This window comes from Clupea harengus, chromosome 6 (genome assembly GCF_900700415.2).
Source record: "Clupea harengus chromosome 6, Ch_v2.0.2, whole genome shotgun sequence".
NCBI classification, from domain to species: Eukaryota; Metazoa; Chordata; class Actinopteri; order Clupeiformes; family Clupeidae; genus Clupea; species Clupea harengus.
Window position 1 is genome coordinate 12,306,946 of NC_045157.1, and position 15,429 is coordinate 12,322,374.

Consider the following 15,429-nt stretch of genomic DNA (forward strand, 5'->3'; position numbering starts at 1 on the left):
GTTTTAGTCTTCTGTTCTGTTGATGTCTGGCAAACAACAACCTTAGAAGGTTTGGGTCACTTGTGGCACATATTATTCACAAATTTTAAGCCATCAATCTAATGAGGCAAAACGAAAACGAAAAAAAAAAACGGAATTCACCTAAAAGGTGAAAAGGAAAACTTTTACGTAGCTGGAGATTGAAGGTCTGAAGGGGTACGGGACTGTAAAAAGTTTGGGAACCACTGTATTAGAAGAAATGGAATATAGTATCCATAATTCTGTTTTCATTAGTGTAACAAACCAATGTGTTTTCTTTATATTAGAATGAGCCCTTCATATCTACACAGGGAGCGGGTCCTCTTCCACGGAGTCTGTCATTTTGTGCCACCATGACAAATCACAACACTGATAGGGCACTGTGTGAGATTTTACCTGCTTAAAAACAAATTGTGTTCTACAAATTTACATGATCCACACATTCCTACATAAAACTGTTGTCAAAATCGTAAATTCACATGATAGTTACATGTTTTTGCTTCTGTATGACTGCAGATGCTTCTGGTAGAGGTGTGAAGACAAAAACGAATTATTTGATAAAACAATAAGGAAGGTTTGAGAGATAAAACATTGGTGTAAATATATAATGGTGTAAATATATAATAATATAAATAATTATCATTATAGTATCGAAATAATGTTTGGAAAAGAGGTGTGAAGATCCAATAGTCCAGGCAAAGTAGCGTTTTACGACAGACTAATTGTAAAATATTTTTTTTCAGTATAGATCATTTCTATGAAGTGTCCAGAACAACATACAAAAAGTCCTAAGAAATTGAGGAAATAAGTCTAATTCTCATCAATCTGAGATGTGTGCTAATAATGCCAGGCAACAATACACCCCCAAAAAAAAAGTTTTTTCCTTTACTCCTATCAAAATGAAACTTTACACAATGAAAGTACCCATGAAAAGTAACATCTTTTGTATTACAAGTTTCTTTGAAAATGAATTTGAATATGCAAATGAGCTATACACTAATCGAATATGCCCAAAAAACACCCAAATAGGCTTAATGTTTTCCTTTACTCCTACCACAATAAAACTTTAAATAGTAAAAGTATACATGAAAAGTAACTTTTTTTGTATTACAAGTTTCTTGTGTATTGTTGCCTGGCATTATTAGCACACATCTCGGATTGATGAGAATTAAACATATTTTCTCAACTAGGATTTCTTAGGACTTTTAGTATGTTGTTCTGGACACCTCATAGAAATGATCTATGCTGAAAACAATTATTTTACAACTAGTTCTATTTTTGGCTCCAAAATGGGTTACTTTGCCTGGACTATTAGTCGTCTCCAAATGAGAAGAGAAATAAAGCAGCCCAGTGTTCCTCCAGTGGCCACGGCCACCACGGCCACCACAGCTGTCAACAGAACGGACGCCCCTGTGGTCTTAGACACTTCTGGCCCTGTAGATAGACATAAATGTGTGTATGTGTGTGTGGGTGAGTGTGTGTGTGTGTGTGTGTGTGTGTGTGTGTGTGTGTGTGTGTGTGTGTGTGTGTGTGAGAGAGAGAGAGACAGAGAGACAGAGAGACAGAGAAACAGAGACCTCATTAACAAATATGGTCTTGATACTCCCGTCAATATGAAATTCACTGGTTGTCGTAGACATTTAAAGATGTTAGCATTCACACACAAGCAAACAGACCACAGACACATACAAGATACAGACACGTTCACATGTAGGCCTCTACTTTTTTCAGCTGTGTGGTATCTTGCTATACGGTGCCATCTGCTGGCTAATCTTTAGAATGACAGAGTAATAACAAGAGGAGTATATACTCACGCCAGTAAGTTATTTTAGGCTGAGCAATGCTGCTGTGGTTGACCAGGCAGGCATACTCCTCTCCTGGATGGGGGAGGATGCTGATATATTTAAACACTCTGAAGGTCCAGTCCTGCCCATACACTAAGTCAGAGGACTCTGTGGGACCGAGGAATGGGCGTCCATTGAGAAGGAAGCTGATCTCTATATCTCCAGGGTAGAAGCCAGTGGCATAGCAGTAAAGGTAGTTGGGACTTGCTTCCATTGCAGGGACATGGCTGTACACATTACCTGAAGGGCTCACTGTTTGCATAAGTAGAAAAATAAAAAAGTTAGAATGCCTTAAAACTGTATGTATAGACAATCATTGATTTAAGTTCATTCTCATGCAAAATATCCCCTGTTGATAATGCACATTCCTTGACGATACACTACTGGCTGTTAAACACCAAAGTAATAATTTCAGAGGGTGGGTTGGTGTGGTTGTTCCTCAGAATAAATGGTTAAATTCTGACTAGAATTCAGTAGTACTTCTAGATTCCTGTCTGCACTGAGTAGCCCCAAATAGACAGTAACAGTAACAGACTCCAAACTCAAATGGTAGGATGAGCCACATTAATACTGTACTCAACGTTTAGGCGGCTTGGCACGATTAGTCTGCTTGATCAACCTGTCCAGATAGTCCTTTTGGCGTGGAAAGGCGTTGGTGACCTCTGACACACAATACATGCGCTCCGATGCCTCCAGCACGGAAAAGCCTGCCGTGGCACTAGGCCGCAGCAGGAAGGTTTTCTGAGTGGAGTTGAAGTATGCAAACACAGCCTCATTCACCAGGACCAGCACTCCCTGCTCCACAGAGTCCCTGCTAGTCAATCTGGTGTAGGCGATGATACTTACTGCTTCGTAATCTGCATAGACAGTGTACATTCATCATAAATTCTATCAAAAACTGTCCAGATTAATTAAAATTATTAATTTGTGGAATAATAGCTTGTTTGCAACTCATACTGAAATCATACTGAATATGTACTCAATGTATTACATATTCTCTATGTATAAGTGAACTCTAAACTGTGTACTATGTCTAAATTAAATTAAATTAAGTGGTAGTTCCTCCTCCCCGCTGCAAACTGTTCTTTTGGCAATATGTGCCACTTTATGAGAAAATTAAAATCATAGACTGTATTTGAGATTGTATGAGTGCACTTACAGCCTACTCAGGTGTCAATACGAAACCTTTTTCTTTTATATAGCAGGGTCACCTTAACATAATGGAGTTCTTTTCTGGTTCTCTCCTGGTTTTAATCCTACCTCACTGGGCGCTCGTTTAACGTGTCATGGCAAGGTCAGCTGTCTGTACCTCACCGCCTCACCACTGGGGTGCCCCAAGGCTCGGTGATGGGACCACTTCTCTTTGCCATTTACACCACCTCGTTGGGCCCTATCATCCGCTCGCATGGGTTTTCCTATCACTGTTATGCCGATGATACTTGTTGTACTTTTTAGTTCAGGAATAAAAGTACTCGTAGGCTGATTCGTGTTGAACACCTTGCATGTAACGTTTAATAACTACGGCTCCAAGACACAGATATCGCGATCACACATCACTCATAAGGTTGCCAGGTACAAACATAATCCCCGACTAACAGACCACTTCTACAATATACTACATCCTCCTTTTCCAAGTAAGATAGTCCCCTTTGACTGAATAACTGGGCCTCAAAACAATTTCAGTAAATTACATTGGTCCCTAATAACCATACTTTTTTATGCATACAATATGACCTTAGAAACAACAAACTGATTTGCATAACACTCATATCTGTTTTAACTAATATTATTCGGTTAACTAACATTAACTTGAACTTAACCCATCAGCAGGTCACAATCATCAGCATTAGCTCATCTCAAAGTCATTGTACTTTGAAGGAGGTTTTATCTGTCTCCCACTTCTGGTGCTTCGAATAGGAGTTGATGGAGAACCTGTGCTCTCTTCACAGGCAGGTGCACTCTGGTCTTGCTGTGGGCTGAGAGGTGGTTCTGAGTCCTCCGTTGGTAAGGCTTCTGGCTGTTCAAATAGCTCATACTCACCATCTCTCTGCAGACTTGGGTGGATTCTCCTTAGATGCCGCCTGTTTCTCCTGAAAGTGACACCACTGGGGGTTTGCACATCATATGCACGCGGCTCCCCTCTTTTGCTTATGACTGTTGCTGGTTCCCATCCATGTCGTGTTGTCATATGAACTGTGGTACCAGGAGTGAACTTCAGGCAGAGGTTTTGAGTTGGAGTTATAATAGTGTTCCTGTCTTGCTTGCAAATGTTTAAGCTTTGAATGAAATCCTTCTGGAATGGCGGGTTGTAGCACAGCTGTAGCAATTGGCAAGGTACTTCGTAACACTCTTCCCATCAGTACTTGTGCTGGGGAGAACTCTGTCCCAGTCACTGGTGTGTTTCTGAGTGACAGGAGAGCTAAGTGTGGATCTGTACTTGTTTGTGTTGCCTTTTAAGTGCATGCTTTACTGTCTTTACCATCCTCTCTGCAAGGCCATTTGATTGCGGATATCCTGGACTGGAGTGGACGAGCTTTATGCCCCATGAAGCTGCAAACTGTCGCATGTCACAACTTGCAAAAGGAACATGGTCGCTTACCCAGCTCTTTAGGAATTCCATGCCTAGCAAAGACCGCTTTCATCTTGCGTATGACCGTATGTGCAGTCTTGTCAGGAAGATGGAGCACTTCTGGGTATTTTGACAAATAATCCACAATTATAAGGTATGACTGTCCATGGAGCTCAAAAATGTCTGCCCCAATCTTCAGCCACGGCAGCTCAGGGACCTCATGTGGGATAAGAGGCTCTTTTTGATTTTGTGGCTGAAGCTGTTGACATGGAGCACAGCTTTCCACCATGTGCTCAATGTCATGTGTCATCCCTGGCCAGTACATCACCTTCCTGGCCTGTGCTTTCATCCTCTGTATACCTTGATGTGCAAGGTGCAGTCTGTCAAGCATCATCTGCCTCGCACTCTGTGGAATCACAATCTTATCACCAGTCATCAGTATTTCATCTCTGATGATGATGGCAGTTCGCATAGGTCAGTACTGGTAGAGGTTAGTGGCGATGCTGCTTCGCCTATTGGGCCAACCATTGTGGTGCATTGCGACTACCTGCTGCACACGTTATATCTGCGGCTGTGGCATGCCTTCAGTGTCTGAGAGTGTCAGCGTCCATTGCAGCTGTGGCCTCCATTTGCGTGAACTACTCTCTCTTCAAACAGATCCTCCTTTACCTCGGTCATTGTAGCCCTCAAGAAAGGCACGAGACAGGCATCAGCGACATGCATGTCCTTGCCAGCAGTGTATACTATATTCAGATCATAGCGTTGGAAGCTGCATAACATGCGCTGTAGGCGTGCTGGTGCTTTGCTTAGATCGTTTCCTGAAAATTATTTCCAGCGGTTTGTGATCTGATTGGACTGTCACTTCGTGTTGCCATAAACATATTGGTGAAAGCGTTTTGTTGCAAAAGCTATCGCCAACAGGCTCCTTCTCATCTGAAGCATAATTTCTCTCAGATTCGGTAAGTGCACGTGAAGCATAAGACAGTGGGACTACCCTCTTGAAGAAGACAAGCACCCAGTCCATCTTTAGATGCGTCACATCTGTATAGTGAGAGGCTTAGGACTGATCATAAAATTTGAGCACAGGGCTTGTGTTAGGGTGGATTTCAGCCTGTTCAGTGCAGCTCTGTGTTCATGACTCCAGTGCCATGCAGCTTCTTTTCTCAGCAACTGTCGGAGTGGAGCAGTTATTGGTGGCTTCATTTGAATGTACTGCGGACAGATATCTTGTCATTCCCAGCAGCCTTTGCAGCCCTTTTCCTGTCCTCAGGCTCTGGCATGTTCTTGATGGCCAGCAACCTTTGGATTCATCAGGCTTCACTCCTTTTGGACGTGACCAACATGCCCATGTACCTGGACTGTGTCCACTTTGTATTGAATCTTCTCCTTATTAAACTTCACGTTGGCTCTTTGTGCAGTATCCATAACTTTTTGAAGGATGCGTCATGCTCTTCGTCAGACGCAGCGGCGATGATCATATCGTCTGCAATGATGTGCACGCCATCAATATTTTCCAAACGTCTCACAATTTCTTTTGCTGAAAAAACTTCACTGGCAGATTTCACGCCAAAAGGAAGCCTCTTAAAGCGAAACCTGCCCCAGGGTGTGCTAAATGTGCACAACATAGATGAGGATTTGTCCAGCCTTACTTGCCAGTAGCCGTCCTTCTCATCTAAAATTGTGAAGATGGACTTTCCGGACAAACCTGCACAGGACCTCTTCTGGGGTGGGTATGGAGTAGTGCTGCCTCTTAATGGCTTCGTTTTAGATCACGAGGGTCCAAACACACCCTCAGAGACCCGTTCTTCTTCTCTGTGATGACGAGGCTATTGACCCACTCCGTCGGCTCAGTCACAGGTTCTATGACTTCTTTGTCAACGAGCTCTTGCAGTGTAGTTTTTCAATCTGTCCATGACAGCGATGGGAATTTTCCTGCAGCCGTGTACTACCGGGGTCACATTGGGGTCAATGTGAATGTGATGTATCCTGCGAAACTGTCCCAGACCACTGAAGACGGATGGATAGGCTTCCACCAACTCCTCTTTTGTGGCTGGTGCCTTCACTCTGATCATGTCCACTTCTTTTTACCAGCTGTAGTTTCTCGCACGCTTCTCTGCCAAGTATTGGAGTGGAGAGTGCTTTGTCACAAAGAACTGCAGAACCTGACTTGCTCTTTGGTGGTTTCACATATAAACTCACTGTGCCTTCTGGTGCCAGGCGTGCTCCTCCATATGCAACGAGAACTACTGGGTGGGCTTCAGCTGATTAGGGCCTGGGATCTTTTTGAAAATGTTCATAGGCAGTACATTTGCATCTGCCCCAGTGTCCAGTTTAAACTTAACAGCAATGTCTCTGATATTGGCTGTGGTATACCATGCTCTGTCAGCTTGTTGAGCTGTGTGGCCTAATTCAGCACAGGACACAGTGCCTATGAAAAGAGGACTCAACTTCTCTTTCCAACTGATTGACCCCTTTTCACAGAGTCTAGCCTGTCTTGTGATGAAGTGCACACTTTGGCGAAGTGATTTTGCTTGCTGCATTTGTGGCATACAGCTCCATAAGCTGGACACTGTCGTGGCTTGTGTGTCCCACCACATTTTATACATGCATTTGCATTAAATGTTTGTGCTCTATCTGGTGGCCTTTGCTTTCTCTTTTTGCTAAGTTTATATTTCTCTGAACAACTGCCATCTTGCTTAGTGCCTGCACTGATGCTTCTGTTTGCGTTGTTCCCATGACACGCATTTGAGACTTAGCAGCTTCTGCAGCTCTGCAAATATCAACAGCTTTATCTAGAGTCAAGCCTGTTTCTCTTAGTAGTCTCTCTTTCATGCGAGCATTTGGCACACTAAACACAAGTTTGTCTCTTATCATATCTTCTTCACCCACACCAAACTCACAGTTCTTGCATTTCTGACGAAGTTCAGTCACAAACTTGTCGACAGCGAGTCCTTCAGGCATGGAATGAGACCAAAACTGGTGGCGTTCAAAGACAATATTTTTCTTAGGTGTGCAGTACGACCTGAATGCATCCATAATCTCGTCCAGCGTCGGTTCATCATCGCCGGCTGTTTCAACGTTGAGGGTGTTGTACACCTCAAGTGCATCCTCTCCGACGGTGTGCAACATGATAGCAGTCTTCACCGGTTCATCCTTCTCTTCCGCACCTGTAGCCGTCATATAGAGCTTAAAACGCTGCTCCCAGCGTCGCCAATTTTCGCTTAAATTGCCGGTGAGCACGAGCGGTGCAGGGGGCTTGAACTGGTCCATGCTTAGCTGCTAGCTTTCTACGAGATTCAACCGGCGTGAACTGCTAGCTACTTATTTAGTTATTATAACGCGGGTAATACTTTCCTTTTCTCAACCACAGGGTTACAGCTTAGTGCAGCATTCACTCGTGGATGAAGAAAAATCCTTTTCTGACACCATGTTGTACTTTTTAGTTCAGGAATAAAAGTACTCGTAGGCTGATTCGTGTTGAACACCTTGCATGTAACGTTTAATAACTACGGCTCCAAGACACAGATATCGCGATCACACATCACTCATAAGGTTGCCAGGTACAAACATAATCCCCGACTAACAGACCACTTCTACAATATACTACAATACTCAACTGTTTCTGTCTTTCCCTCCTGAGGACACCACTGTCTCGGCGCGGATCTCGGACTGTCTTGCTGATATATCCACATAGAAAATCACCACCTTCAGCTGAACCTGGCCAAAACGGAACTGATGGTCTTCCCAACCAAACAGGTCATCCACCACAACATCAATATCAATATTGACTCTTTATGTCTTGTTCCATCCAAAACAGCAAGAAACCTCGGGGTCATTATTGATGACCAACTGACCCTCACGGCCCGCATCGCCTCTGTCTCCAGGTCGTGCCGCTTTGCGCTATACAACATCCGCAAAATCAGGCCGTACCTAACCCAGTATGCCACCCAGCTGCTGGTGCAAACCTTGGTGAGTTCCTTGACTACTGCAACGCCCTCCTAACGGGCCTGCCGGCTTGCGTGGTGAAACCACTACAGATGATCCAGAACGCGGCGGCGCGTCTGGTGTTCAACCAACCGAAGAGGGCACATGTGACTCATTGAGCTACTCATTGAGCTCCACTGGCTGCCGGTAGCTGCTCGCATTAAGTTCAAGTCACTTATGCTTGCCTACAGAGTGCTTGCTGGTTCTGCTTCCACCTACCTAAATGCTCTTGAACGGGTAAATGTTACACGCAGGACGCTGCGCTCGTCTAGTGAGCGTCGTTTGGCACTGCCGGCTGTGCAAGCACGGCAATCATTCCAGACTATTCTCATTTGTAGTTCCACGTTGGTGGAACGAACTGCCTAGTACTACCAGAGCAGGGGCGTCCCTCTCTACCTTCAAGAAGCTTTTGAAGACCTAACTCTTCAGAGAGCACTTCCCAAACTAACTGGCACCTTGACTAGTGCTTAACTTGCACTTCAGCAGTTACATTCCTGCACTTCTTTTTCTTCCTAGGTCGTTTTTCTATTTCTTATGTAAAGTAGTATTTATCGTTACATCAGGTTTTTTGTATTGCTCTTAGCTTGATTGTTCTCTCCCTTGTACGTCGCTTTGGACAAAAGCGTCTGCTAAATGACTAAATGTAAAATGTAAATGTGGAAAACCACACTCTCATATTTCAATAACATGAAAAACTGCACCAACTGGTTTTATTCCCGTTTCAGTTATCTCGTGAAGTCTACCTGACCTGACGACGCAATGTACAGCAAACCACACTAAATGTGCTTTAATACATAAATTCGAATATGGCATGTTGTTTCAACAAGGGCATTTGATTGTTTATTAAACCGTTTTGCTGCATGTCAGTGTCAGTATTAAATTCATATCAGTTTCGCACATATAGACTGGATGCACTCTGTGTGCCTGATGGTAATCACTTTTCAGCGAAACGAGGAAATGTTCACCTAAGAACTGTAGGCTGCATTTGTCTTTTTCACGAGTTAAAATTAGCTGCCATCATGGTTTTTACTTCATAGTGGTCTATTTTGAAATTACCTGTCCATGCCATCATATTTTGCGATAACAGCAATACCGAAAACAACACATTTAGTGCGAGAATTTTGCCCATCTTCCCTCCCCTTTCTCTCATCTAATGAACTGAAAAGTCTTCTGTCGTGGAGATTCCCTATTTTGTTTCGATTTCGATTTGCAGATCACCGTCAAGGACAAAATAGTTACATACAACTATGATCATTCAGTTTTGTGCGATATTGCTTGGACTGTCTTCGTTGTACGCGAGAGGTAAGGTTTTAATGTATTCTTGTTCACTAAACTAAAGCATTTACGTCGTCATCCAAATGATGACAAACTTGAAATCAATGTTCAATCTTAAATATCCTCTGCAATGTTGGGAAAAGCTCTCCTATGAGGGGTTCTAAAAAGATAAATGCATCTAAACGTAATAGCATAACAGCACCTGCTTATAAATATTTTTCTATACCTACGAAATTAAACCACAGTTAGACTGCTAGTAAGTCTGAAGAAACCATAAAAGCACATTCCGTATCAAATGTAGGCCTGCAGGCTAACCATACAAAAACAAGAAAAAAACAAGATACTCTGCGGAACAGGGGGAAGTATCCATGTCATCAAAATTAATTTCTGTAGATGTGATTTGAACGCTACATTGCTTCCTGCACCTTTAAACCATGTTATGGCCTACTCCTACTGTCTCTCTGATGTAACTGGTGTTCTCTCTTTCATTCTTGGTTAGATGAATTCACCTATCAGCAGTACATTGGCTGTGACTTCAACTTCCAGGGTCCCATTGGGCACTTCTGGCGTTACGGATACAACTCTAAAGACATCATGCATGTGGATCTGGGGAAAGAGGCAGTGGTCTCTACAAGTGATGAGGGGAGTTTTATGGCAAAAGAAAGGCAAGGTAAAGATTACTTCATAGGCAAGGAAATTCGACTGAAGAAGATATGTTCTGCAGTGCAGACTGTCTTCTCACAGTCCAACAACTCTCTCTCCCGAGCAGGTAGGCCTGAAATCACTGACAACTGTTTTTGGCTCAGCACTGACAGATGACAGCTCTCAATCTTAAGAATCAGTTTGTCATTCAAAACATCACTGTGTGTCCCATTGCAGCTAAACCCACCGTTAGAGTGTCTTTGAGAGAGATGGAGGGACAGGAGTATCTCGTGTGCGCTGTGCAGGGTTTCTACCCCAACACCATTCGTGTGCGCTGGGTTTATGGAGGACAAATTGTGTACTTTGGCACCACAACCACCGGCCTTCTGCCTCACAGAGATGGAACATTCCAGATGACCAGTTATCTAACACTGGGGAACAAAACACGTCAGGATATTGTGTGTGAGACAGAACACATCAGCATTGAAGGAAAATTACAGGCCACCCTTGGTAAGTTTCGCCTGTTTACATAATGCTTGCATTAGTAGTAGCCCACAAACAACTTTCCCACCCATACATTGTATTATACATCAAAGTATTGAAACTCAACCTAAGTAAGAAAAGAATAATATATTATTAGAATTTGTGAAAATAGCATTGGTACAGTCCGAGGTTCTATGATACGAATATGAATTTGATATTCATGAAATTTCTGTTTATTTCAGAGGACGAGTATTCAAACCTGGGATTCTTAGTAGGAATTGCCTTCATGTCATTCCTTATGGCATGTCTGATACCACTGGGTGTTACAGCTATTATTGTCTGTATGAAGAAGAACAGGACCCAGGGCTCAGTCAATGACTCTTTGAGCCGGTCTAGTGATTGTGATATTCCTGCCAGTGTGAGTCTGATGAACCTGGAAGGGGCACAGAGCCCAGTCCAGTGAATAAATCTGTTGCAGTTCAGGCGCTCTAGTGGATATTTTAGTTTAGTGTAGTCTGAGCTAGTGAATTAAGTTTGGAAGGGACGATGTACAGTTACGTTTTTCCTTTTTTTGGTATTTTTGTCTCTTACTAATCTATAAATCATTCCATAGTCATGCACCTGAATATATACGTACATGGTCTCAAGGTTCACACCCAGTAGATCCCTCAGGTCTTCTGGCACTGAACTCCTAACAGTTCCAAAAGCCAGGACAAAGAGACATGGAGAAGCAGCTTTTAGTTTCTATGCCCTCAGCCTTTTGCTTCGTTTCCATTAGGGCGTTAATCGTCCCGCTCTCATTGGGAACGAATGGAGACGATATCCCGTCTGTCGAGCAACGAAACGTCTCCGCCTCCCTTTCAAAGTTGACGATTCTTTAACTTTATGCAAATGCAGACCACGCGGTAACCAATCAGTTTGGCGTGTGTGAGAATTGGCAGCTGACGTTGTGCAGAAGGGCGTAATAAAAAAAATCAAAGCAAGATGGCGGAGTCTCAGGAGTCTGTTACTGGGACATAGTTTATGTGAATAAAGGTGAATACAGGTGTTTACACGACTTTTATATGTCTACATCGACTCGGTTTGTCGTTTATATACTACACGAACACTATCAGGGCAAACAGAATATTGTAGGTCTTAACGGAAGCTCTCGACCATTTTTGTTAGCTTGCTGCTAACACTTTAATTGAAGATCAATGTGGAAGCTAGCTGGTTTGTAACCTGTAGCCTCATCGGTGCATTTTGCCTCTTAGTCTAGTAGCCAGCCCATAGAGCCCCATTGTGAACCCGGAAATGTTGAGTACACCAAGGTTTTATTGCAGAAATGTGAAGTATGGGTCCCCAGCATACAGAAACTGCCGGATGCTAACTTTCATATGTTGAGCAATTTGCATAATTTGCATAATTTGCATAATTAGCTGAATCGTCCAGATTAACAACAGATTTTGCACTGTGTGACCAATTTCTACAATATTGGAGTCTTTTTAGAGGTTTTAGAGGATGCTGAATTCAATTCTGGCACTTTCAGACATCAAAATGGTAATTGTATAACAATTTTGGATACATTTAGACACGTTTTTGATTAATTACGGATGAAATTTAAGGTTATTTTCATGGTGAACTGTGGGATATTTTTTATGTTTAGATGAACATGGATTAACTCATCAGTTTGAAAGTCTCACTCAGGAAGGGCAGACTAGGCGGGAAACAGTAACTCAGCCATAGACATGATTCACTGATCTTAAAGTCAGCACTAAAAGCACGACACAGGCACATTCCAAGTAACCCCCGGTTAGGAGGGGGTCTCAGGGGGTCTCAGGAGATCCAGACACACACAGACACGCACACAGACACACACACACACACAGGGGTACTCAGGGGAGTTACAGAAGAGGGAATAGTTAGTTCTGATTGGTTTTGGCAAACAGCCAGATAGGACACATCCCACAGGTCACAGGCCTTAAATTGGTATACGGAGCGTTCACACAATATGAGATGATCCATGGGCATCCCCTTATTGTAGCTTATCGATTAAATAAATACTCCAGATTTCTACATCCAGTCTCCGGTCTTCTGATTGAAAGAAAAGGTGTGGGACTCAGTCTCGCCACAACAGAACACAATAAACTCACATTTCAGAATCACAAGAGCTCCTACTCTTTGATGTGAATGTTGATAACCTACATTTGTTTACATTTTTGAGGTACGGTCATGTTTTTATGCAAATAAGCTGTTGCAGCTAGCTGTTGTAATAAGCATGTTGTAAAGCAAGGGAGCATAGTCTAGATGGATAAATTGGCATATACGTGAAATGCAGCACCTTCCTTCCATTGCAAAAGATGACCTTCTTTCCGTAAGTCATGTGTGCCGCCATTCAGATAGTGCACCTGCAGTGAGTGCAGATATGTTTGGGGAGCAGACATGCATCAGGCAAGGGAAGGGAGGAGGGGGCATGAAAGGTATTTCAACCAACCCTGAACAGGTTGCAGTTTGGATCCAATCATTTGGCATATGTTCACATCTTTCTCAGTCATTGGATGACATGTACAGTGATAAAGTAGCATCAGAGAAGACTCTGTCCAACAGACACAAAGAGGAGAGTGAAGCACAACGGGAGTTGGATGCTGAGGACCGCTCTTAAATTGTGAGGATGCTGTGGGAAAACACAAATCCACTCATGACAGAGAGCACTTTGCTATACCACATCATAAATGGACAGGTGGCTGATGAAAAGGTGAATGTGCAGGATGCGCTGAAGATTGGCCAGGCTATGTGTAAAACGTTTTCTTCATCACTTCCGGAGGCCTTTAATGCACTCATCTCTCACAAGGTAGTGACTATGAAGTTCCAGAAAAAGGGAATGAAGGTCAGTGGGAAGGTTGTTTGTGACCTTGAGTCATTATTTGCTCAATTGTTGGTGGTGGGAGGCCAGAGAAAAATGGAGCTCTCTTCTCTCTTCAAATATGAGCTTAGCCCAGTCCCCTTGTCAATCATTGATGACAATGGATGCCTCCGAAAGGGCAATAAGTCAGTGCTTGTCCAGCAGCTTGGAATTCCAGTTTGCAATCCCCAGCCACCAGATGTTGTCATTGTGGATGCATCTCAGCTCATTTATCACGTGGTTTGGCCATCGTCTGGGACAGTGGCAGATCTTACAGCCAGCATGGGACATCGGCTTAGTTGTTACAACACCCAAACATTTGTCATCTTTGACAAATATTTGCAGGTGTCTGCCAAGGACCGTGAGAGACAAAGAAGAGCAGGGGAAAGCTCCACAGAGTACAAGCTCTCATTGACTACACCTCTACCTAGTCGAGCACAACAAGCAAAGGCTGAGCGAACTCCTGTCCACTTTCAATATAGGAAGTAAGATCGTGATGGTCAGTAAAGCTGACAGCATTGACACTCATGATGAGGCTGATATATCAGTTATATCTTACATGTTAGATGCTGTCAGACATGGGGCTTCAACTGTTCGTATTCTTAGTGATGACAGATGTCTTTGTGCTTATGGTTTATTGGTGTTGGAAGGCTGGTATCACAACTAACCTACAGATGGAAAAATGGAATGGCACTGTTCTCAGCATAAATGCAACTGCAAAGAACCTGGGTGACCATTGTTGTTCCATTCTGGCCATGCATGCTCTTTCAGGATGTGATACCACCTCATATCCTGTTGAGAAGGGGAAGGTATCTGCACTCAAGGCCATGAGAGTTGTACCTGGCAAGCTTCTCCACTGTATTGGAGAGGCAGAAGCCACAGATCTACAGATCACCAAAGCAACAAGGACTTTCTTTCTGGCTCTGTACAATCAGAGTAACTCTGTGACCTTGGATGCAGCTTGGTATGACATTTACCGAAAGCGCAAAAGGCCCCTAGCACTGAAAACACTACCTCCTACAGAGCGTAATATGCACCTTCTTGGAAAACGTGCCCACCTACAGGTGCTCTTATGGAAAGCAGCAGACCAGGCTGATCCACCGGCTGTGGATCTCACTTTGTTTGGATGGGACAAGAAGATGGGCCTAAAGGAAGGAGAGGAACTGATTATGCCCACCCAGGATTCAAGTCCAGTTGCTCCTCCGGCTTTGTTAGATGTCGTTCGATCTTTTATGGCCCAGCCCAGTGATGTCACTCTGGGCTCATGAGGCACCCACATGATTGTCTCGTCCACTCTGTACTCAGTAATAACCCATGACTTCTTGCAAAATCCCCTCTAACAGAACTTCTGCATTTCTTGATCTGCTGACACATCTCAACTGTCTGACTGCCTTTAGCACAGTGCGTTCTGTCCCTGCCTGACTTTTTTATTTGATACAGAACACTTCAAATTTATCTTACACATGTGGTTGGTGGTTACGATGCATACCGGTGCCCAGCAGCTTTTGAGTTAGTTTAACCGCGTTTAGTGGGTGTGCAAGAGGTGATACCCAATCACCATCAAAGTGTTTACATTGTGACTCTGGTGACATCTGTTCACCCTAGCCACCTCACAAGCAGACTGGCCTTCTCAGCTTCACCGCTCACATGAGGCAACAGAGTGTTTAACCCCAAAGAGTTTATTGCAATCGCAATGCTTTTTCCTCAAGAAATGCTAATTTAAATCAGGAGCC

The 15,429-nt window shown here is 43.5% G+C and overlaps 2 protein-coding genes across 3 annotated transcripts; one reads left to right on the plus strand and one right to left on the minus strand.

The window, feature by feature from the left end:
* Positions 1-1,266: 1,266 nt before the first annotated feature.
* zmp:0000001138 (uncharacterized protein LOC100002901 homolog) lies at positions 1,267-9,565 on the minus strand. The gene is made up of 4 exons (XM_031569026.2): positions 9,472-9,565; positions 2,444-2,719; positions 1,833-2,114; positions 1,267-1,452 (listed from the first exon to the last, which is right to left on the minus strand). Exons 1-4 carry the CDS (start codon positions 9,563-9,565, stop codon positions 1,313-1,315), a joined length of 792 nt encoding a protein of 263 aa, XP_031424886.1. The 3' UTR covers positions 1,267-1,312.
* Positions 9,566-9,628: 63 nt separating this feature from the next.
* Positions 9,629-11,297, plus strand: zmp:0000001006 (uncharacterized protein LOC100002840 homolog). Of its 2 annotated transcripts, none has more exons than XM_031569023.1 (4): positions 9,629-9,717; positions 10,190-10,459; positions 10,570-10,842; positions 11,058-11,297. In XM_031569023.1, exons 1-4 carry the CDS (start codon positions 9,663-9,665, stop codon positions 11,276-11,278), a joined length of 819 nt encoding a protein of 272 aa, XP_031424883.1. In that variant the 5' UTR covers positions 9,629-9,662; the 3' UTR covers positions 11,279-11,297. The 2 variants fall into 2 exon arrangements, with proteins under 2 accessions (XP_031424883.1, XP_031424884.1); XM_031569024.1 differs by having other exon boundaries at positions 10,190-10,360.
* The last annotated feature ends 4,132 nt before the right edge of the window (positions 11,298-15,429 follow it).